At 38.7% G+C, this 25,029-nt stretch overlaps 1 protein-coding gene across 6 annotated transcripts in view; it reads left to right on the top strand.

The window, feature by feature from the left end:
* Nucleotides 1-25,029, top strand: part of stpg2 (sperm-tail PG-rich repeat containing 2) — a 59,624-nt gene that overhangs the window by 32,347 nt on the left and 2,248 nt on the right. For all 6 annotated transcript variants that reach the window (XM_042420576.1, XM_042420578.1, XM_042420581.1 and 3 more), the window contains exons 11-12: nt 14,043-14,208; nt 16,235-16,350. In XM_042420576.1, coding sequence (XP_042276510.1) covers nt 14,043-14,208; nt 16,235-16,350 — 282 coding nt within the window. The remainder of the gene's footprint in view (nt 1-14,042; nt 14,209-16,234; nt 16,351-25,029) is intronic.

Genomic DNA, 25,029 nt, shown 5'->3' with positions numbered 1-25,029 from the left:
TCCCTGTGAGAATTCAAGCACGGTCATATGCACACAGTAGTGCACATACAGAGAAAGTGACACCCTCAAAATGTGCCCTCACACACATAAATGTACATATTCAAACAGTAATGCCCAGACTGTACATACAGTATACATATATGCATGCATCCAGTCGCATGTACTTAAGCATGCACATACTCGCATATTGTAGTACGACACACACAGCAGACATACACATGCACAATTAAGTGACCGAATGACAAGAAGTGCTTAGTGACACTTCTACCCTGAGGCATCAGACAGTAACACTCCCATCATGCTCTATTCAATATTCTCCTGAACAATTCATAAACGTGATAGATGGAGAGATTTAAAGAAAGGAGGAAGGGAGGTTGGTGGAGTGGTGGAGTAGTGGTGCTGTCATATCCTGTATCTGTATTGACTAGTCTGTCGGACCAGGGCTTTTTACTGCCTTTTGCTGTCTTTTTGTTTGTCCTTCACTCTGGCCACTTTCATTTGCTCAGAGCTATAAACAGAATAAAAAAGGAAATGACATGCAATGACATTGATTTTGTGTTCATGAGTCAGTGAAATGGCCAAGTGTAGCTGTCTATGTCTGTGCCTCGCTGTCCGCTGATTTGCTTTTCTACCTGTTCTATCTACCTATCTGAGTCTGCCTCTCCAATTTAAGCTTACTGGAGTCCCCACAGTTTAAGACTGCAAGCAACACTTCTTCTCATTCACCTGCTGTGTGTTAACACTGAAAATAGCACTGTGTTAAAAAAAAGAAAAAAAAGAAGTGGCTGTGTTGGTGTAGGTGTTATTTCAGGTACCGGCGAGACAATGAAAAATGAACCAGGAAGCTGGTTTGGATCAGGAAAATAAGAAATATGCCATTCTCATTCTAAAGTAATCAACCAGAAATGTGCACTTGCACATATTTCATTGTCCAATGCAGTGCTTTGCTGGATGACGTTGCATTGTGTTGAGCGAGGGTCAATCCAACAAAGCGTTTTCTCACTTGTGACAGGTTTTAATAGTATGGTGGCCCCTAAAGTCATAACACATACAAAAGTAAAACCACAAGCATTAAGAAAATACACTCCAAATCCCAAAAATGCTACAATTTGTAAAACACATACAAAAGTGAGAACACAAACATTAAGAAAAATGCGCTTCAAATCCAAAAGTGTTATAAATACTAAAACAGTAAATGTTTTGCTAACAGAACCTTCATAGTGCAAAATCCAACTAATAAAATAAAAATTTCTCTCTCTCAGAATATGAAGTTTCTATAAGACGTCATGTTGTTGAGCCTCTGTTCTTTCCAGATGAGGTGAATTTCATGTTGAATAAGCCCACTTTGTCTTAGCCACTGCGAGGGCAAAGAACTCATCACTGCCCCTAGTGGCCAAGAGCACTTCCAGTTTCTCTTTTTATATGTGTTGTTCTTGTGTGTGTGTTTTGCCATTTGGTGTTATTTTGTGTTTTGGAGCACATTTCCCTCAATGTTTGTGCTTCAATGTTTGTTTTTCAGTATTTGTTGCATTTCTCTTAATGGTTGTGTTTTTCACTTTTGTATGTGTATTGCGCTTAGGGGCCAGCATACAATAATGCCCTTGTGCTGTAAACCTCCCTGAACTCCCTGATTGAACACTCTGTGTTCAATCTGTCAACCTGTGTCCAGTTGTTAGACTTTGTAAAAGAAAAGTCCTGATCATCATGGGCCTTGCAACAAGGTGCTTTTTGTGATACAGTACAATAATGGAAAGAATGGCATACATAAAACATAGAAGGCTAGTGTCAGAGGTTATTGTTTCTGCCAGAGAGTGAGCCACCTGCTGTGACATCACTAGTTGAGGTGTAACCAGATGGAAAGCTGCTGGAAAGCTTAAATAAAATCCATATAGCAGTATGTGTTTACCGTGTTTAGTACATAGGAGTGTCTGAAGTAAAAGCCTCAGGACCAATGCTTTAGCTTGATCTATTTCTGTATTTCCCCTTTTTACTTATAGACATATTATTAACAGACTATTTTTAGGGGATTGTCTGCTCTGTTAAACAGAGCTCCAGACTAACTTTTTTCACCACTGCCATGGAACTGTCCTGAAAAACAATTTTAACTGTCCCAAAGTGAATGTAAACCATCTCAAATTCAAAATGTTAAAAATACTACTAAAGCAAAACAGAGTTTGCCTGGGGCCTCCAAATCACTAAATTTGCCCCTGTTGATGTATGAAAGTTTTCTTTAACGATTTACTTCAAAGATTAGACATGCTATTTTCAGCAAGTGTAAATATTTCCATGGTGAAATGTGCCTTTGCAATACAGTTTCATATTTATGTCCTATGTATGCTGCCTGCTGTCGTCCTGTTTCTGCTCCTGATAACCCATGCGGTCTGGAGAGATTGTAGCATGCTGAGTGCACCAATTTGTCCAGCAGTCTCTCTTGTATACTTATAGAAATAATTGTTATTAGTGTCTGTATATTTCTTAGTATTCCCCGTTGTTAGTTTGTGTAGTTAATTCGTGCCTGACAAAAATGAAGCTGTCCGCTGCAGAGCAGCAGAGGACCAGCTCTGTAGCTCTGCAGCTTTGCTTTCTGCTATGTTCATATGTTAGAGAATGTAATTAATATTTTCCTCATTAATGTTTTATTATTTCACCATACGAGACCCATCCGCTATTAATCAGAATGCAAATTTTTATGACCTAACCTACCCGATCCACAGATTAACCGTCGGTGCCTGCGGATATAACTGCAATCTACGCATCATTACTGTCCATGTACAAGCTATTTTTAAAGTGTTTAAGGTGTAGATTATAACAAGAAAGACCACAATAATATATTGAAATTGTCTAAATGTATACTTTAGCTAATATACTTACACACAGCCAGGGTAGCGCTGTGTTTTGTTTAACCAGCGCAACATATACGCAAGGTCCTGCCAGCAAGCCATTTGTGACTGAGGGGATAGATAGACCGGTACCATGGGAACATTTCACAGGTCTCACACTGAGTAGGCAGCCAGTGATAGTAACTATAGTAACAGCATGAGAAGACACGCTCCATTGTAGTCAGCGCTCGATTCAGTTTGTCATTTGCTAAGCAATAGTTTAAAATAGATAAATAAAAAATTATATATAAAATCCCTTTCGTCCCGGAGGCATCCCGGGGAAGATCTCTTTTCATCCCACATCAACACATTTCCTACCGTCCCCAGGACGACGCAATGCCGTTGGTCTGGAGCCCTGCTGTTAAGCGCCTCTGTCTGGGCTTTTACTCTCTTTTTCTACTCAACTTTTCAGCTAAATTAATGTTAAATTGCTGTCCATCAAAAGATGTGTGAGACTGTGACTGGTGGAAACAAGTCTCTAATTCAAACAGTTTACTGGATCTAATTGAAGTCTGATGCTCAGATCATATAATGGCTGATGTAGTAAGGGGTGGTGGGTGGCAGTGTGTGGGTGAGACAAAAAGACAGATTATCGACACAGAAATTAAAGCACAAGAGTTAAGTCTTTTCTGTGATTTCTGCTAGTGACCACTAGAGGCTGCAGTGTTCACAACCCCCTCACATTACATTGCCTATTATGTGTCCTGATGGTGGCACTACAGTAAAAGTCATGGAAATGGAAATCTGACTGCTAGTTTTTGCGATACAACCAAGGGTTGTTTGCGAGACTGTCTTCACCAGAAACGTTTTTGTTCATATTAGGCTGTCTTTGAAACTCACCTTAGCATGTGGTAAATGTGATAATGACACCGATTCTGATTGCTCTTCACTGGCTCCCCATCAAATTCAGAATCCAATTGAAAGTTCTTGTGATCATCTATGGAGCTCTGCATGGTCAGAAATCTGCCTCACTTACTTAATGAGAAAGACATACAGTCAAGACTGTCAACAACAATTATAGAATGCAGTGTTGTGAGATGTTAGCAAATGTAGCTCAGGTGAACAAGTTGTCACCTAATGTGTGGTTAGTAAGTTTTAATCTTTTAAAATCTTTTACTCTTATTAATTTGTCACTTGCTAAATGAACTGACTCTCACTTCTGACCTCACCTGTCCTCTAATTAAGTTGTTGTAAGCTTAATTTCCTGCCTTGAGTGGGATAGATACAAATGAGGTGATTCATATCTAATGAAAATAATGTTGACATCTTTTAATAGCACCAGTCCATAGTTTCAAATCTATCTTGATTTACAAAGACATCGTGGGGAAGGAGAGGGGTGTTAAGATAAGTTGAAAGGGAGACCATGTTGACAGTAAAAGGAGAGCATCAGAGACAAGAATAAATGTGCAAAATGAGGATGCATGCATGAGCAACAGAGAAAAGAGAGAACAGAAAAAAAGTAGTCTTAAAATGTGTGTTGGGGCACAGATGGAGAACTTGTCTGTGTAGCACTTTCAGATTTCACGATGTGTGGATGCTCTCTAACTCATTGCTTGGAGGAAAAGATCACATACGCTCAGTGAAATTCTTTTTCTCTCTTTCCTTCTCTTCCTGTCTTGCTGTGAAGTCCTGGTTATTGTTACCTCCCTGCTGTCTTGCTGTTATAAAACAAGTCAACTGCAAAACAGCTCTTGCTCAAAAACACCCCATGACTCAGAATGAAAAACATTTTACAAGTGAGGGTGGATAAACACCACATGATTTCTCGCACATTCACACAACTCCAGTGCAAGCCATTGTACCTACTGTATGCTTCATTAGTATGCTGTATACAGTGTTGTTATTTGGGTGTCACCAATCACACCTATTGTGTATTAAATACAGAGGAAATATGAACAAATGCTCTGTTATTAAAATACTTTTAGTTTTGGAAGTGGAATGAGATTTTACATTATAAACTGAAAAAAAGTCCTCAAACCTAAACAACAAATAGGTTGTTCATTACTGCCTTTAAAAACAACCCAAATGAATGTTTTCTGACCCTATTGGTGAGATGATATTGTTTGCCATTGCCTTCCAAAATGAACCATATGACCATTAGTTAGCATCAAATGACTCAGTGAAAGTGGACCATGTCCTTAATCATAAGAGGTTTCTATCAGAAAACATAACAATATTTCAAGATTTCAAGCACTTAACTAAACAACAGATGCAATCATACTTTGATATGGATAATCTCTCATAAGTATCACAAAGATAAAATCTACATTTGGTTCACTGTTTACTGTAAGCTATAAAGTGCCTTATAGCGCCCAGTCAGACACAGAGGTTCAAGTATTCTTTCATATTTGTATATATTCCCCCTCTGTGTCTCAAATCTGGTGTCACACTGAGGAAAATAGAGAAGTGGAAACAGCCTGAAATTAAGAAATACAGTCAGGCAGTGACTTTTCTACATGAAGTAAAATAACATCATTTTGATAATTGAAGCCATTCAGGTGCATCTCTTCTGTCTAGTGTCAGAATCAGCCACATGCTCCGTCTGTCAAATTTCATTTTTATCGACCTTCCTTTGAAAATCTTCAGTACCATGTGAGAGACTGGATTCCATTTGTATTTATTTATTTGAGAATAATGGAATCATCAGCAGATACCTGTGGACCTGTGACACTGCCCAGAATAGAGATCAGTATTTAAACAAATTAAAAACTTATTTTCCACTTTTAGATTGAATTAGAGAAAGTGAGATGTGACCCAGCATGGTCCTTTAATTTGATGCTGTCCATGTCTATTATAAAGGTTGAGTTTTACTTCTGCTGCCAGTTTTCTCAACTTCATTTATTTTCTTCCTTTTCCCTTGGCAATCTTTCTCCATTTTCTCTCTGCAACCCATTCCTCCTCTATATTTATTTTTCTCTATCGTCTCTGCTTCTCCTGCTTCATATCAATATTTATTTCTCTCTGTCCATTAATCAGTCTCTCTTTCTCTCTCTTCACCCACTCCTCATGTGGATGAAATAGACACATGTGGTAAGCAGCTGTGTCCAGTGTGTGCATGCGCACGCCTCATGTATATAGTATGGGCACCAGCTGTGGCCAGCAGATGTGTGTATAATGCTTTTGTGTGCATGAACCCATATGCAGGTGTGGGTACATTCCCATTTTATGCAGCAGCTGTGTGTTTTGTGTGTGTTTGGTTATGGACAGCTGTTTAGTAGCAGGTGATGATTTTAGTAGCCAAGCAGACAGTCAGTCAGGCAGGCGGCCAGGGGGACAACAGGGAAAACTGAGCCCAGAGAGATGTAAGAAGGCCTGGGCCGGGCATTTGCTCAACCAGGCCGTGTGGACCTCTGTTGGATGGATGGTGGTTCAGGAGGGCCCCAGCTGTGGGTGTCAGTGTTTATTCAGGACTCTCAACCTGCCAGACTCGACAGACAGTTTACCGATCATTACATAAATTAATCACAGGGAGACTAAGCTTAAAAAAGTGGTTAAGATCTAAGCTAAAATCCCTCCACATGGATGTTCCTTAAATATAGACTGTACACCGTTCCTGTGTACATGTAAATACTACGTGAGATGTTGTAAGATGAGATGAGCCTGTCAGATTAGACAAACTGAGCACTTGTGAGACAAAGAAAATAAAAAAGGGGAAACTGCAAAGATACAATTGTTTGGACAAACATAAAGAACAGTTAATACATGAAGAGGGACACACTTTTCAACTGTTGAAAGATTAGTGCAGAGAAAGAGTAAGGAGCACAAATAGCAGAGCAGTAGACAGAAACAGAGAAAAGACAAAGAAAGGGGGAAATGAGCAAGAAAGACAAAAAGATAAGATGAAAATAAGAACACAAGGCAGGGATAAAAATAAATAATGGAGAAAGTAAGATGTAAAAGTCTACAAAACAGCAGAAAACTGTAGCTGTCAGCAAATTGTTAGACTAACTGCTGCCTATAAAGTGTGAATAGGAAGCGAATGGGACCCATATGGTTTCTCTCTGTCATTCCATCTATATTGAAGACCTGTCTAAAACCTCATTAAGGCCTTATGACACCAGCCATACCTCCACTACTAAAATCAGACAGATGGTTATCAGGCTCTATGATGAGACACCAGCTGTGCTTATGCCACAGAATGACATACGTAGATAGTCTATTCTGGGAGGAAAACAAGCATATAAATGCTGTATTCACTTCTCATTTAAATACTAGCAATCTATTTTGTTACGTAAGGTAAAACAACACACATGCGCAAAATTAAGCAGGGAAAAAAAGATGCTTAAATTAAAAGACTGTGCTACGCAGCAGACATTTTCAGTGCAATGCTTGTTACAGCTTTGCTAACCATTGTCTGGTTGAGTGTAAGGACAGTATCTGATAGAAAGAAGACAATAAAGACGTCTGAGAACTTTGGCAAAGTAATCAGACTGATATTGGCACTGATAAACCATACCTTTAGTCCCCACAAATACATTATGACCATTGTGCTGCTCCAGGAAAGCAAATCTATATCTGATCACAATCTTTTGAACTTCTTCAAGTCTTCTCCCTTTTTTCCTTAAAATTGTAAAATTGTCTTGTGTCAGTTTGTAAGATGATTTGTGTACAGAAGAAGAATTTAGGCTTAAAATTTGTTATGCTGCTTATGCATTCTAGCATCCAGCTTTGTTGGTGTTCCTTTGACAAGAGGTTCATATGAAAGATGACATATGACTGACTTAGAATCGGGTTGAGGGAAGATGATTTGCCATAAAAAGACATTATCTATAGGACATCAAAAACAAGCTGACAAAACGTGAAGTTATGAACTCAAAAGGGGACATTACTGACAGATATCCCAGTATGTGTAAGTCTAGCTGCTTGGTGCATCAAGTCGTATTAAGGAAGTCTGTTCATTGTGAAGCCATTGTGTAAGAGTTTTGATTGCTACGCACTTTATAATAAGCCATCTGTTTCAGCTGTATACAGGAATAGATGAACCTCATATGACACTGTGGATTTAAGGGGTATCAGTATTATTTATTAGACTCTAAACAGGGATATCCAACCTGTTCATGCAGAGTGTGCCAGCAAGACTGAGGACAAAGTACAGTCAGATTATAGATGTACAGCTTTTGTAATAGACACTTTTACAAGAATATTTAATTAAAACAAAGTTACACTTTTAATTTCAAGTCTACAGAATTGACTTTTAACCATACAACATTAATTACAAATTAGTTTTCTAATAAGAGTCATAATTGAGCCTCAGATTGATTGAAACCTTTAAAAATTTGCTTTACTGATTCAGATTGCGCCTGTCATTTCTTAAAACACCGCAAACCAGCCTACCTTATTATTATCCTGAGCAGATAAAAATAACAAATGAATCAGAGCCAACCCTGACACACCACAATATAGTTAATAGATAGTTAATGGATTTTATGGATTTGCGAATATGTCATAGGTGTTTGTTTGCGTACATTACACACCATGGATGTGTCCCACACACACATACTCATACATATACACACAGATGTGTACATGCATTAGCACACATACACGATTAGAATATATATTATTTCAGTAACCCTTCCTTTTACAGCCCCGTAATTAATAAGTATTTACCTGGTAAATATATGGTAAATTATAGTATATTATTGGATAATTAAATAGGTAAATAAAGAGGAACTACAGCTGAAATACTAAAAAAAACCTCCGCTCTTACCCATCAACTCAATTAAGTACCATGTTGTTGTGACCAGTTTAGATCGGTAATAACTCAGATATAATTGCGTACTTCCTAGGAAAATAGGCAACCGATTTTTAGAAACACTTCCGCCATTACCCATCAATTCAAGTTACAATTATAGTTATCCAGGGTTTATGTTGGTAACAGCCCAAGTTTAATTATATTCCATCTAGAAATTACATATTCTATCTAATGTAATGAAGGAAGTGTTTCTAAAAATTGGTTGCCTACTTTCTTAGAAAGCACACAGTTATATCTGAGTCATTACCAACCTAAACCAGTCACAACTACACAGTACTTAGTTGAGTTGATGGGTGATAGTAGCGGTTTTTCTTAGTATTTCAGCTGTAGTTTTTCTGTATTTACCTACTTATTACCAGTAGTAATTATCTAATAATATACTATAATTTACCAGATATTTATCAGGTAAATACGAGGGGACTGTAAAAGGAAGGGTTACCATTACCTCTACTACAAAGTTCTGAAATATGGAAATATAGGCTGGGTCCGAAAATAGAAATCTTATCTGCTAGGAAGAATGAAAGGTTTTAAGAATAATGAGAGGATGAAGAATGGGATCTGGTGGTAACACACACACACACACATGCACATACACACATGAGTTATGCCTGGCCATCTGGCCATTAGTCAAAGCTGTCATTATACATACTAAGCCAAATCAATAGTATGACCACTGTAAGGTGTACTTGAGCGGTCATTAGTGTGAGGGAACATGGTGTGAGAAGAAAGGTTTTAAGAAGATAACAAGCTACATCTCACTTTGTATTCACATTTTGTTTAGTTTGAATTCTTGTGAAGCTGCTTTACATTTTGTATCTTGTATCTTATACCTATAAAGGATGCAGCTGTGTAATATGTTATTGATCCTTGTAGAAATGTTCTTTTACTGGATTGTACAGAGGGTTGAGAGCAGAGGCTCAAATACTGTAAATACATTCGTAGGTCAGTGACAGATATGGCTCATTAAACAAAAGGTATAAAAAATGAATTTTTTATATTAAAACAGGGGAATATTGGATTTTCAACCCTACAAAATGTAATAAAATTGGCAAGCTTTGATTTGACCTGTTGATTAGAGTGGCCAACTTTTGTCAGAACTAAATATTGCAAATTTTCTAAGACAGCTCTTTACAGCACATGATGATTACTTGTCACTTATCAAAACAACAAGCACATAAATTGTCTGAAAAATTTTAAATTGAAAATGTTTAAACTTTAAATTGTCTTATTCATCAGTAATGCCAGAGACTGGTTTCCAGCAGCCAGTAATTACTCAATAAATATGAAGCACAAAATATTTTTTAAACAAGTACCAAGGTAATGGTCCTGATTTGTGCATTTCAAACACTTTTCATGAATAAAGTCTTAAAGGTTAATAAAGGTTAAATTTGACTCTGGACAATGAACTTCAGTATAATGACAACCTATGGAAATGTGCAACTGCACAAGACAAGCATTAATATTTTGATCAATTTTAGAAAAGTCCTTCAAAAAACCAACTGGATGAGCACTACTATTCATCTTGTTATATAATTAAGAGACACACACTGTGATTTGTCCATAAGCCAGGGGAATCTTAGGCTTTTCATTTTTTGTTTGTCAGTTTTAAAGTTTGTTTTGTGTTTGCATTGATGAAATGTTGTGCATTAGGATGTTTTATTTCTATTTAGACATGTGACTTTGAGTTGGACACAATTTATGCACAGTGTGCTTTGGGACAGTATCTAATGTAATATGTACATACGGTATGTCTTCACTGGCACTCGTTGTACACTTTTACTTAATTTAGTAGCTATGTGTTACTTTATTTAGTATTTACCATGACTTCATGCTCAAATGATTTTCTCCCACAATATGTTTGTCTCAGTGAACCACACGTTAACACATGTTTATGTTCATGTGTGACATTCTGCATGCATCATACTAATAATATTTTTATTTTTTTGTGTTAATTTGTCTCGTTTCGCTTTCATTAAAAAAATGCTGTCAGGTCTGACAATCTGGTGCTTGCATCACATCAATATTCAGTTTCAGTCAGTCTGTGTCACTGCCTGCCTGCCTGCCCAGTTTGTATCTGGCATCTACAGTATATGTGAACTCTGGGATATTTTTCTTGACAGTCAAGGGCAATGTGACAGAATCATTAGGAAAGGGTGTGTTTGTGTGTATCTCTGTGTGTATATTTCAGAAGATAAGTATTGAGCTGTCTAAATGTCATGAGTGTGTAATTAAAGTCAACCTGAGTGCTGTCAATAGGTGATGACTGCTACTGGGAACAGTGGTATGCTCTATATTCAGGTATAATTACAGACCATATGGCTCCCCGATAGGTATGTGTGTGTGCACAATATGTTCTAGGGGTTGGAGGACGATTGCTGTGCATTGTTAGATAGATCTGTGACAGATGTGTGCCTATAGGTGCATGTGTGTGTGCATGTGTGTGTGTGTGTATGTCTAATGCACCCCAAAGCAAACCATGGGAAACAGTAGCAAATGACACAAATTTTCCTCACCATCATTCAATTCATCTTACTTTTCAGCAATGCCACAGTTTCTTTCAACATCACGCAGAATCAGTTTGTGTAGGTGTGTGTGTGCCTGTAAATTGACTATCTTTGTGTATGTGTGTTTATGTGTGTGTGTGTGTGAGATTGGATTGTCGTGCACATGTTGTGCTCGCCTCCTTTTCCTCCCACTGTGTCTATAATGAAAAGCTAAATGGCCTGGGTTAGCGATGATTAAAGATGGACGGCTACTAGGAGGAGAAGGAGAAAACAGCGGTTGGGAAATGACAGTTTGAGGTAAATGACAGCTCTGCTATGTTTAGGATAAATGGATCGCGCAGCTATATTCAGCCTTCGCCATCAATTATTCAAAGAGCCACCGACAAGACAAATCCCCAGTAACTCAGATTCCTCTGCAGCGGAGGTAGTGCAAGTTTCTCACCAGGTGATATAATTCACCCATTTCTCTTTTCAGATCTAAATTTCTGTAACTGTTGTCAGTGGGATCTGTTACATTCACATCAGCAATGGTTCCTCCATGAACTAGCAATGAATTATTAGCAATACATTAATGACTGTAATGGCCTTGATATACAGACGATTTATCTGAAATTACATGTGATATTTTCGAAATGTTGCACATGTTTCTATCATTCCTCTCTCTAGAGAAGCGGCATAATGACCAATGAAAGCTAACCTCTCATTTTTGCCAGGGAGAAGATCAGTGGGTGTGTGTGTATGTGTGTGTGTTTGTCTGCATTTGCATGTAGATGATGTGATATGTATGTCCTTGCTTCTGAACGCCGATATTCATTTATGAATGTGTGTATGTTGGTGATATTAGAACAAGTCTGACAGTGTGTTCTGATAACAGATTGGTGATTGGATCATTTGTTATTTATAATACCTTGAATGTCCATTGTACTGTGGATCTGTCAGTCGTGTAATGTAATGAGGGGACCCCTGAAATGCCACATTTTGTGTATGATTATGTTTTACATAGTCAGACATTTCCCTGAGTGTTAGAGACAGTGCCAGGTGCCACCTCTTGTTTCCTTCACCATCATTCAATTCAAGATATGTAGAAATTTTAAAAATGTTTTTAGCCATTCCCTCGGCAAGGTTCTGTATGTCGATCCACCACTTTGGTCCACACTGATATATCTCAACAACTATTAAATGGATTGCCATCAAATTTTGCACAAACATTCATGGTTATCAGAGGATGAATCCCACTGACTTTGGTAATCCTCTGACTTTTCCTCTAGTGCCTCCAGCATGTCAAAGTTTTCACTTATCCAGTAAAATATGTCAACACATAGTGAACACATTGTCAAAAATTTTGTACAGTTATTCATGGTTCCAGACATGGCTCCTGATTATTGATGTTTACATTTGTGTTTTTAAATGAAATGTCTCAATAACTATTGGATGGATTTCCAGGAATGCCATACATTCATGTTCCCCTCAGGATGAATTGTAATAACTTTGTTGACCCTGAGTCTTCATATAGGACCATCATCAGGTCAAATTTTTTATTTGTGCAATACTTTGGTTTACGACGAAATACCCGCAAAATTGACATTCCCATCAGCCTCAGCTGTAGTTTGTGCTTAGTACTAATCAGCAAATGTTAGCACGCTATCACCAGTGTTGTAGTACTCGAGTCCAGGACTTGGACTCGAGTCGACTTGAGTCCTGATTTTCAGGACTCGAGACTCGACTTGGGCTTGCACACTGATGACTTGGACTTGGACTTTGACCTGAGCATTGACTGCATTTGGACTTGGAAGTTGAAGACGAGGACTCAAACTTGTTAATTGATGAAGAAGTAATATATATATACGATTTTTTGCCGGTCAAATTTTCTCATAGCCACACTACGGTTCACGTCATGCACACATGAGAGTTTGGGGTTTTTGAAACACATTTGTATAAAATTTAACCCTCACAATCTCTATCACATGTCGCTCATCAAGGCGACACGTCTACCTGTATTGTAAATTAAAATGTGGAGCTCCAGGCGACACTTTGGCCAGTTCTGAAAAACTGTACAGAATAATTGATCATAACTGATAAGTTTGATGTTCATATAAGCACAGAGGTCTCTGTACTTATTTTGCAACAATGTGGTGCTGGTTGCACACAGTTTAACCAGCAGAACTGGTGGGCGTAATGGTGCCTTGACAACGCGAAACATCATTCCAATTAGAGTCTGCGGATGGAGCAGGTTCCTGCTGCCTTCAGATGGCTTTACAGACAGTCACCAGGGTGAAGAAAAGGCTGTCAGTATAGGATGCTAGCTGTTGTGGATGACAGATGCTGGTAAGAATCACTCTCATCTTTATTCAGTCTCACGGGTATTTATGCCATTACCAGAAAAAAAAAACTGTCTGGAAAGTTAAAGACAAGCAAAACACAAAAAAAAACAGCCATCGGGAGCAATTTGGGGTTCAGTATCTTGCCCAAGGACTAGAGGAGCCAGGGATCGAACCGCTTATCTTCCGATTAGTGGATGACCTGCTCTACCTCCTGAGCCACAGCCACCCCAAATAAAGTGATAAATAATTACGGAACATAAGTGTGCTGAGCTTTCAATCTGCTCTGAGCTGGCAAGCAGCGGATGGTGCCAGATGTATTCATTCTTGGCACCAAGATTGCAGTGTGCTGCTGGATTGGCATCACCACACCCTCTACTGCGCCTCTCCTCCCAGTGTGGTGCACAGCAAGTCACCAAGATACCAACTTGGTGCAGTCGAGGAAATAACCTCAGTGAACAGCAGGAAAATAGTAGTTTGCCGGTGTGCCACTGTGCTTTACGCCCTGCCCCGGCACGAAAATAGAGCCCCTAGTCTTGTTATGTACATGTAAACTAAGAAGCTTTTTCCTCTACTTTCCCTGTAGGATTCCCCTCCAGCCACGAGTTATGATGTGATTAAGGCATTTGAGAAAACTAATGGCAACTCCTTCTCTGAACCCCGAAGTGAGGGAGCCAAGAGACGACACACCTGCTTTCTCTCAGCTGCACCACGGAATGATTTCTTCTTACAATGTGACCCCAGTGTACCAGGTATCAGACACACACAAAAACATACGACCACATCTATCTAATCTGTCTGTCTGTCTGTCTGTTTATCTGTCTGTCTATCTATCTATCTATCTATCTATCTATCTATCAGCGAAACTGTGCAGCTCTACCCTTTCCCCATCATATTGTCCAATTAGCGCCATCTCTGTGGGCTTCTAACCTAATATTTACCTCAATTACACTCCCATTGAAAAATGTTGTTTCAAAATTGATAGATTCATGACTTACTTGGATAATTTATGAATAGCCCCATTTCACCTAGGGACTCAACCCATGAGGCACCCCAAACCGTTTAACCAAAATCCAATTTGCATATAAATAGATTTGGACTGTTTGCAGTAGTGTTTCTTCTTTCATACTCATATACATACACACACTGAAACAGATATGCAGAGCACAAGCATACACACATGTGGACACTGGAACACACACACTGAAATATGCCTAATAGTGCACACACACACACACACACACACACACACACACACACACACACACACACACACACACATCATTTTACCCATTATTGAATTTGCATTCATGAATTGGCCTACAGTGTATGGAACATTAGGGTACATTATATTCCTCATCATGCTGCGTCCCCTGCAATCATATTCCTGATGGTAAAGGCATTTAATGATAACACATAGTATACACAAAGTCCCTGCAGAATGACAGTGTTACTCATAATGCTCTGTGACATTAACAGTGGATAAAGGTGTTTATTTTGCATGTGTGTTGTGTTTTTTAGGTAGGCTATGTGTTTATGTGTAACTTTGAAAGTCACCTCATATTTGTGTAGGCATAAGCTGACTGCAGCCATTGGGTCAGACAAAGCACCTGCTGCTGTCTTACAACAATGTTGGACCAGTAATGTTATCTGTTTCTTATTGTTCTTATCATAATTCTGATTACGATCCATAACCCTGGGGTCCATTAAACAATTTCAAAATCGATTCAAAAAGTTGTTTCCATAATTCCTGAAAAGTTGGTGGTTGAGGTTTTAAATAAAATGGTTTATGGAAACATGTTGTGTAATGGATAAACCCCCAAGGCTTAGCTTCTTCATTTTTTCAATTTTCATTTTTCAGAATTAAATGTGAATGGAACTTTTTAGCTTTTTAGAAGGAATTTGTTTTTACCCCTTGCAACACTGTGAGTGAGAGTGTGTGCATGTTTTGTGTTTTTGTAAGTGTCTATTCATAACATAGACTCTTTTTTTTTTATACAAAACACCTCATGCCTGGGTGCAGGACAGCATGGTGGTTCAGTATTCCGGTAGCTTGAGCTTTGATCATAGTCCAAACAGTTACAGCTACATTACAATGCAACACATGAAAAAAGCCAGCAAGCTCTGGTGAAATAGATCAGACTCATACTGCACACCCATAATGCTGTGACATTTTTCATCCACTGTGTATGAAAAGGTGCAAACCAAGAAAAAAAACATGATTAAAACCTTATAATAACCTTGACCAAAACACTTTGTCTTAATCTCAATGCAATGGTTAAATTTGAATGAACAACACTTCAATATTATCTGCCACTGCAATTATTCTGTAGACCTCTTATCATTGTCAAGCACAATAATGTGCAGAAAGTTAGAGATTTCAGCTTTAACCAAAATTATTTAACCTATCCTTAACCCCCAAAGATGTAACACTTAAAAACTTGAACAAATAAAACATTTGTATTAGACAAAAAATACACATTTGCAGTTGGTGGTTTTCTTAAAATATGTATGAACTGGATCTGCTGTTTCTGAAAATATTGTACATCCCAACACATGTTGTATGTTCTGTCATGTTATAACCAATACTGTTGCTGAAGGGTACTGTATACTGCCATAAAAAACATAATTAATTGAAAATTTTGAGCAGTTTGAAGCTTGTTTGTTTGCATGCCTTTGTGGTTGTACGCCAGTCTTGCCTGCCTCTGTTAAAGCAGCTAAGTATGAAATGATGTATTTGAAGCTTAGATGTGGATTACGTGTGTATGTGTTCATCAGGCCCTGACCGGTACAACCCCAATGTGAAATCCTTCCCTCAAATGGCTCTAATCTCCTCAAGAGAAGATCGATTCAAAGTCTCTGTGAACACCAATCCTGGGCCTGGCTCTTATCAGGTAAACATGCTGTTAAAGTTACATTTTACTCTTGTAGAACATTATTACATCCCACTACACTCTGCACGACTCCCAGAGCAGCCAACATTCAGTATTAGCGTATCGTATAAGTGCATTGATATGTGTGGATAGTACATTCTTTGATTTTAATGTCTCTTTACTTCTAAGAGTAAAAGCGTACCGGGATGTACACAGACTCTGTTGTGTGTGTTTTTGTGTGTCTGGTTTGTGCACAAGAGGCACAAATGTATGTCTGGCATTACATTATGTTGTGATCCTCTGTGAGAGATTAGATTGTTAAGAGTTCTCTCTGTGACCTTGAGTTGTGCGGAAGAAATTGATTGCTTCGCAAAAAAATCCAAACTCCAATAAGTTTCTGCGGTTTCGACCAATCTCTGTTTCTCCACCGATGCAACACGAGGCTGAATGATGCAGTTTCCTGCTCAAGGCGGCTTTTAACTTTGTGGGAGAATTTGCTCTTAATTGACCTGCCCGGTTAAATTAAACCGGGAAAAGTGAGTGTATTTTTATTAAGTGTAATGTTGTTAAATGCAGCCACCTTAGACTACTGACAGAGACAAATGCACTTTAAGGTTGAAGTATAATACAGTTGTAATGAAACCTAATCTCTTTCTCTCTCTCAGCTCTATTTGAGTGTGTTTTAATAGGAATTACAGCTCTGGGTTACAGCTGCTGGTGAATGTCTTTGTGAGATGACTGAATGAAGAACTCATATCTCTTTTTAGGCAGAGGGATAAAGCTTGAGCAAAATTTAATCAGACAAGTAAACACGCTGACTGGGAAACATACAGACAATTAAGAAATATCACCAATACTCAAGTCCGAAATGCTAAATCTAATTACTATAAAGAATTTCTGAGTGATAATTTTTAAAGTCAAAGCGAGGCAGCTGGATTCACAAGATCACAAAATCGTGAGATCATACAAGAATCCATCTCGTCAGGATTTAAGTTATGCGCCTGTGTCCAAACCACCAGTGGTTCGGACCAGTCAGCGTCCTATGAGAATTCTCACATGTTCTCGTTATCTCTCGAATCCAGCTGCCTCCAAGGTAAGACAGTGATAGATGGTGATAGACAGATGATTTATCCAATCTAGTATTTTTTAAAAGTACCTGCCCTTTTCCCAACAGTTGCCAAGGACAACCTCTCAGATGGCTCTGTGTAACAAACCATCTGGTGCGTCGGGTTAAAACAATTTTGGAGCAAAATAAAAAACCTATTTCATACATCAGATAAATGTTCTGCTGGTAAATGAAGGGTTGCTGATACAATACTGAATGATTCCTCATTGCATTCAATCAGCATTTTTCCTCTGCCTGTTCTAATTTAATTCTTAACAGTGTACATGACTTCTAATTCCATTTCAGCTTGTCAAAGTTCTTTTTATTTTTATACAATAACTCCTAATGATGTCTGCAATGCCATTCATGATTTGAAAGAGAGCAGTGCTCCCAGACTTGATGGGATTGAAATTAAGTTTATTAAATTAGCATCTCATATTCTCATCTACCCATTGGCTGATCTGTTTAATTTTTCACTATGTACATGTGAAATACCAGCTATTTGGAAATCTGCATGTATTACTTCTCTCCAAAAGGATGATGACACATTTGATCCCAATAATTACAGACCTATTTCAATTATCTGTTCCATTGCCAAAGTACTTTTAAAAAACATATTTATAATCTATTATCACGGTACCTTAATAACAATAATAATATCCTTTCTCAATATCAATTTGGTTTCAGATCTAACTTTTCCACAACTACTTCTCTCTTAAAATTCACCATCAATGTTTTCTCTGCATCTGATTGTGGTCATCTCACAGGAGCAATATTTATTGATCTCACCAAAGCTTGAGATCTGATGGATCACTATCTTCTTTTGGACAAGCTTCATGCTATCGGTCTTTCCCAACATGCCTTGCTATGGTTTAAGTTGTCTCTTCACAAGAGAAAACAATGAGTTGTTTTGAGAGGGTTTAAATCAGATTTGCTTACTCAGCAGAGAGGTGTGCCTCAAGGTTCTACTTTAGGACCACTTCTTTTCTTTATTTTTATTAATGATCTACTCTTTTTTCTGATTGTTGTGCACATGCAGATCATACTATTATATATACATCAAAAGCCTTTATATCACAAATTCAAGAGGCCCTGCAATCTGATTTTTAATATACTACAAAGTTGGTTGTCAGCTAACAAATTACTGCTCAATAAAACAAAAACCTATTAAATGCTTCTTGGTGTGAGACAGAACCTCAACTCCAAATCCAACTCTTTGATTTTAACTTGTAACTTGTAAATGGTAGATTTCTTCAGAATATAGAAAAAAATAATATCTAGGTGTGTGGATCGACTCTGAACTTACCTTTCTTTATAGACCACTATGTATCTAAGGAAGTTGGTAAAAAAACTTTTCTGTTTCGGGCTCCTTCTGATTCGAATAAGTTGCCTGTAAATATCCGTACAGGATTATGTCTGTCTGATGAGAGACGCTTTCATGTGGAGCGAAACCAATCAAGACTTGAAGTGAGGGTGACGTACTGCGAGTTCAGGGTTTTCAACATGGCGGCCGCGTCACAAACTTTCTCATATTATGGCTAAACAGTACACTAAAATGTATTTCTGAAAATATCTGAGGCGAGAAATAGGCAATGGAGTAACATAATCTTCATTCATATTTGATCAGGACTGCCTAGTTTGACAGTTTGATCTGAGTTATGTGAGTTTCGACCTCTTCCTCTGTTGAGTTTTATGGTGGTTGGCATCCATAAGTGTTGCATTACCTTTATCTACTGGACTGTCCCTTGCCCCATCTATTCCGGCATTGCTATGGCATGGATGAAAAGGTGCAAGACAGAAATGTTCCTGAATGTAGCTGCATGTGTGAATAGTGAAAATCACTAGTGGTGCCTGAAAGGTTATCCCAGTAATTTACTGGGAACTATGCGTGAAAGAGGCTTTAGTTTGGTTGTTTGTTGTTTGATTGGTGTTTGTCATTGTTGTGTTATATATTATTGTGTCTTGTACTGTTCTGTTTCCCATTTGTTTTGTGAGTGTTTGTTTGGGACCCCTTGAAAACGAGATGATACATCTCAAGGGGTTTATCCCGATATAATACATTTCTGACAAAGCTAATGTCGCTTCCAGTCCCTTCTGACTTTGAGTGGTGAAAATCAAAGATAAAACCACAGAGTTTGATTTAAACCTCACTATGCAGTTTATCGTCATGTTCATGTCTACGGGGGTAATGTTATCACAGAGCTCATCCTTCTCTTTTTCTCAGTCTGCTTGTCTCTGTGTGGATTTATCTCCTCAACTTCTCCCTGTCTTCTTCTCCACAGTTCATGACCTCTGTGTCTCTCATTGCTGTCTTTGCCTCTCTCCTCCTCTGTCTCTTTCTACCATATTTCTTTTGGTTATGTAGTAAAAAATTGTAAGTCTTCTGATCCGCATGCTGCCTGTTGTTCTCATTAGAATTATGTTAACATGTCCAGCTGTTAGGACTGGATTCAAGATTGTTGACCACATGTAATGGGATAGATAATAATAAAAAACTGAGGAGGATGGTAAAATAGCATGGTGTGCGATGACTGAGAATAATTTCATTATCCAGTTCATCAGTTTTCAGTACAACACCACAGCTCACCTGAACTTCACCTCACCGTGATGAAGTAAAGTCTCCTCCAGCTCTCTTTGCAGAGTTTGCAGTCCTTGTTGCCCTCATGTTTGAAGAGTTTTTACTGAGTTTCTTAGTCTTTTCAGTGCAAATTGAATCGGAAACCATTTTTGATGGATGTCTATTTCTTTTTCAGAAGAGGAATTTGTGGATATTAGGGGTTGCCTAGAGACAAAACACTAATTATAGTTCAATATGTGATCATTTCTGACTGTCAAGTCCAGAAAAAAACTTTTTGTCTGTGGAGAGAGTTGTTACATGTTTTGTCTAGTTTTTGTTGGTTTGAACAATCTTAAGTTCAGTCCAGAAGTTTAAGATTGAGACAGAATGCACCTTACACATTTTTGTAACATCTATATTCCTATTTAGATGTACTGTTTTCTTCATCACCATATGCTATATTCTCCTCTCTTAATCTTTCCTTCCTGTCCCTCTCTGCTTCTGTCTCAGTTGCTCTGCTCCATTACTCTCTGTTATGACGAGAAACTGTAGCTGTGGGAATTTTTCCACTGACAGTAACTAGTCACACTGTTGAAGTACCTTGTATGATCCTCTCCCCTTTCCTCTCCTCTCCTCTCCTCTCCCTGGGTATGTGAAAGCAAAAAAACTTCCAAAAACTATTAATTCAACCACGGCATTAAATCAAAACTGAAGTAAAAATCCACCATTTTAGCTTGTCAAGTGTTTGTCTGCAGCCACTTTAGTCAACCAGAGAGTAGAGTTAATTCTAGGAGATAATTGGCTCAAACTATAAATGTGTTGCTCTAAGAGGTTAGTTATATGATTAGATCTTCAATACCGGCCTGTTTTTTTTGGAATAAAGTTAATCAGAATGGTACCTAGAACTGAAATGCAGGCCAATAAATAAACAATAAATAAACTTCATAATGGAGAAACTAATCTTGGGGCAGTGTGGTGGTGCAGGGGTTAGCACTGTCACCTCACAGCGAGAAAACTGTTACATTAGGTCCTGGGTTTGAATCCACCAGTGTTTTTTTTGTGGGTTTCCACTGGGTGGTCCAGTTTCCATATAAACCAGTAGACTAAAGATGTAAAACAAAGACATGTAGGGTCAGTTCTGTGAGACTGGCGACCTCCTCAGTGATCACAATGTGAGCTTGAAGACGCACCAGCCTCCGAACAGGATAAGTGGGTAAAGATAATGGATAGATAGAGAAACAAACAACAAATCCTGAAACTTTGATAAATTGGCAGCATATGAAATAGGGCAAAAAAAAAACTGTAAGTGAAAGTGTGAATATATTCAGATATATGATAATAAAACAAACATGCCTTTAAAAGTCTTTCAAAGTACTATTAAAGAGATACTTAGCATTGCACTTTGATAAATTTTGGGGGCTTGTGTGAATTTTAAAAATAATTTCTAAAGTGGAAGCACCAGTTATCATTACTGCCCAAAAACCTTGGATCCCACACTTCCCATAATGCAGCTTGATGCTGTCTTTCATTAGACTGATAAATTCAGACATCCTTTAAACTCCACACCTCCAGTTTGTAACACAGGATTTCTATTTTATATTAATTTCAAGTCTCAAGCTCAAACAGAGATAAACAGAATAACCTTGATGACATCATCAGCGTAATTTTTCTCAGACTTGAGAAAGCTTCTCCAGAGCCACTGAAGACATCATACGACTGTTTTCACAGGCTGAGTAGTACTCCTCATGATGACTAAACTGAACTTCTGTAAATTGAGCGGCTTGCCCTTTTAAAGAAAAAAAATCATATACATTTCAGACACATAATACACATTTTAATGTTAAAATGGTGCAGTGTGTAGAATTTAGTGGCATCTAGTGGAATGGACTATAATATTCATCAGTATGTTTTAGTTAGTGTATAATCACCTGAAAATAAGAATCGTTGTCTTTTTGTTACCTTAGAATGAGCCTTTCATATCTACATAGGGAGTGGGTCCTCTTCCACGGAGCCTGCCATGTCGCATCACCATGTTTCCACAATAGCCCAGAACGAACAAACCAAACACTGGCTCTAGAGAGGGCCTTTCGCGTTTTCCGTGAGTTTCACGGCCACTGTAGGTTCTCCTACACGCTTGGAAGGGGAAGGGAAGACTATTAACAAATAAATGTGTTGTGATTCATACCTGGTAGAGAGTCTTGCATTGTGAGTGAGACATCGCCTTACTCAACTAAGCTTTTGGAGCTTTGGTTCTTTCTTCTTTTTTTTTTTTTTTTTCTTTTTTTTTTGGTGGAATGCATGTCTAAGCTCTCAAGCTGTGTGACTGTGAATCTATATGACACCATAGGCCATACAGAGTTAAAGATGTTGTGAAGTGGTGCAGAGAGGGACAGAAATAAGAGTTTGGAAGACGAGCAGACAGAGAGTGCGGGATGATAGCAGTGAGAGAGAGGCAGGAAGGGTTAGGAAAGAGAGAAGGAGAAGAGACAGAGTGATGAAAAGGTGGAATAAAAGTGAAGAGGAAAGGAAGCAGAGAGACAGACAGCAGCAAATCGAGCAGCTGAAGAGGGTAGTTAAAGTACCTATTTCAGCATTAGCATCAGCGTGTGTGTGCGTGTGCGTCCACCCATACGTGTGTATGTAATGACACAAAGCTATCTACTTGAGCGGCATTAGGCCACAGTGAGGGCTCATTTGGTGCTTCCATTAAATGCACCATGTGAGGTATCTACTTCTGGAAAGTAGGCCTGATTACCTTCTCACTCACGACACTGTTCTTATTGGTTGAGCTTAATTTAACAGAGAGGGGAGTGTGTGGATAGAACACGGGAATATAAAAAGTCACAGGGAGCAGACGTCAAGCAGAAACAAGTATTAATTAAATGCTGCGAGCTTTGCTGAGATATAAACTGGCCGAGTGCAAAGTACATCCAGAGCCAAACATAAAATAGAAGCTCAAGTTTATTTGGTATTCATTATGAGTCAGAACAGAAGGTGTCCTTAAGCTGACATTTCATCAAACCTTCCTCGGGGTGTGCTGTTTGTGTCTCTACATGCGCTTCCTCCACATGAGAGTTTTTATACTTCTACTTTGAATGCTTCCAAGTGGGAAGCACAGCAGCCTGATACTTTTTCATCACGCTCTCCTCTATTTTTCTGACAAGAACAGCAAGGTTACTCCCTCAGTACAAACTTTTGCATGTGTTTGTTTGCTCCTGTCTTTTTTTCTGTGGGTGTTGGAAACTGTAGCTTAACTACAAGTTTGGGTATGTGGGTACTTTCCTGTCTTGGAATAGATTATAGTGGGTATAGGAAAAATGAATGAATGAGTATGTTTTTTATCAGTTGAAGCTACATTGTAAAGCTAACTGCTCATGAACTCAAGTATACCTTTAAAGGGGACACATTATATACATTTCCAGGTATATATTTTTAATCTGGGGGCTCTACCGGAATATCTTTGCATGATTTACTCCTTATTTAACTCATACTGACCCATTACGCAGTCCCTCAGTTCAGTCTCTGTGACCATTTTAGCCCCCCCGCCCCTCCCGAGGAGCCTGCTCTACACTCATCAGAAGACATTCAGTGGCTTCAGAGGCTACATCAACAAACCGTGAAACAAACTATAGTAGTAGGATTTCGCTACTTTTTCTCGTTCTTTACTCAAAATGTCAACTTCTAAGATACATCCGTACATGTTCGAGCCAGAATCTGATCCGAAATATGACAGTGGACAGCGCAGACAGCACATAGAAGAACCTTAGCAGCAAGAGCTATAGAGCGGATGGCCGTTTATGAGCTGACATCAGCTCGTCTGCAAGGTAGAAAAGCTGTCACAAAGAAAGGATTCAAAGAAGGATGAAGCCCTGGCTTTTGTCTTGCAGGGAGCATTTCGATATACGTTAACCTTAAGTTTTGGAACTCTGACCATGTTTAGCACAGATATCAGACATACAGTATACAAATAACAACACAACCACAAGAAGTATAATATGTCCCCTTTAAACAGAGGTCATTGATTAGATAACGTCCGTATGCATCATGTTTGCCTTTGTGTGTGGTTCCAAATTGGTATGTGATATGCTAATTTCTACATGCACCTATACAGAAAAGGCATCCCTAATTTTGCTGGCATGTGCATATGCATAGTACATTGGGTGAAGCTTGTGTTACTTTTATGTAGCATGTACTGTACATGTATGTGTGTTGTGGGAAAGACTTCCCTGCATTGCACTTTCTTCTGCTCCTGTGTGCACACTTGTACACCTCTGTGTACAGACAGAGTAACATAATCACCAACTCTCTGCATAGATCCCCTTTTCCTTCTCCCTCTTTGACCTAGTGAAACATCCCATAATCTCCCTCATCATTGCCATGCTGATGGTGTCGTCACTTCCAAGGGCTCTTCCCCTATCTCCTCGACCTCCTGGGCAACCCTGAGGGTGACCTGGAGTTGAACCCGCAACCCTTTTCCCATTAGGATCAATACTAAGATCTGAGCGGCCCCGCCAATGTGCCTAAATCCTACTGTGGCATCTCCGGCATACTGATGTGTGTATGTGCACCGGGAGGTTAGGGGAGGCGGTGCGGGGAGAAAGACAGACACGGGGGGAGAGAGAGAAAGAGAGGAGAGAGAGAGATTTGACAACATAGAGGAAGTAGATTCCTTAGGCAGTACCTGGGTGGGAGGGATGGTGGATCAAGTGTATGTGCATACAGCGTATATATGCATGTATGTCTGCATCTTCATCTTGGCTTGTGTGTGTGTGTGTGTGTGTGTGAGAGAGAGAGATTTTCTTTTTTTGGCAAGGTAATTTTAAAGTCAGACTTTGAAGTTTATGGATTTCTTTTGTTTTTTTATGTGCTGTCTGCTTTTTTCATGTACCCTTGGTAAGACTGTGGACAGACAGACTAATACTTCATGTGTATGTGTGCTGTAATGCTAGTTCCATGTTTATGGGTTCAGTGAGAAAAACAACAATCGTTATAGTTTTGTCTGCTACATGTATGTGTTTTTAGGATCTAAGTTATGTTT

This window comes from Thunnus maccoyii, chromosome 9 (genome assembly GCF_910596095.1).
Source record: "Thunnus maccoyii chromosome 9, fThuMac1.1, whole genome shotgun sequence".
NCBI classification, from domain to species: Eukaryota; Metazoa; Chordata; class Actinopteri; order Scombriformes; family Scombridae; genus Thunnus; species Thunnus maccoyii.
Note: the sequence above shows the minus strand (reverse complement) of the source record. Positions and strands in the feature narration are given on the sequence as shown.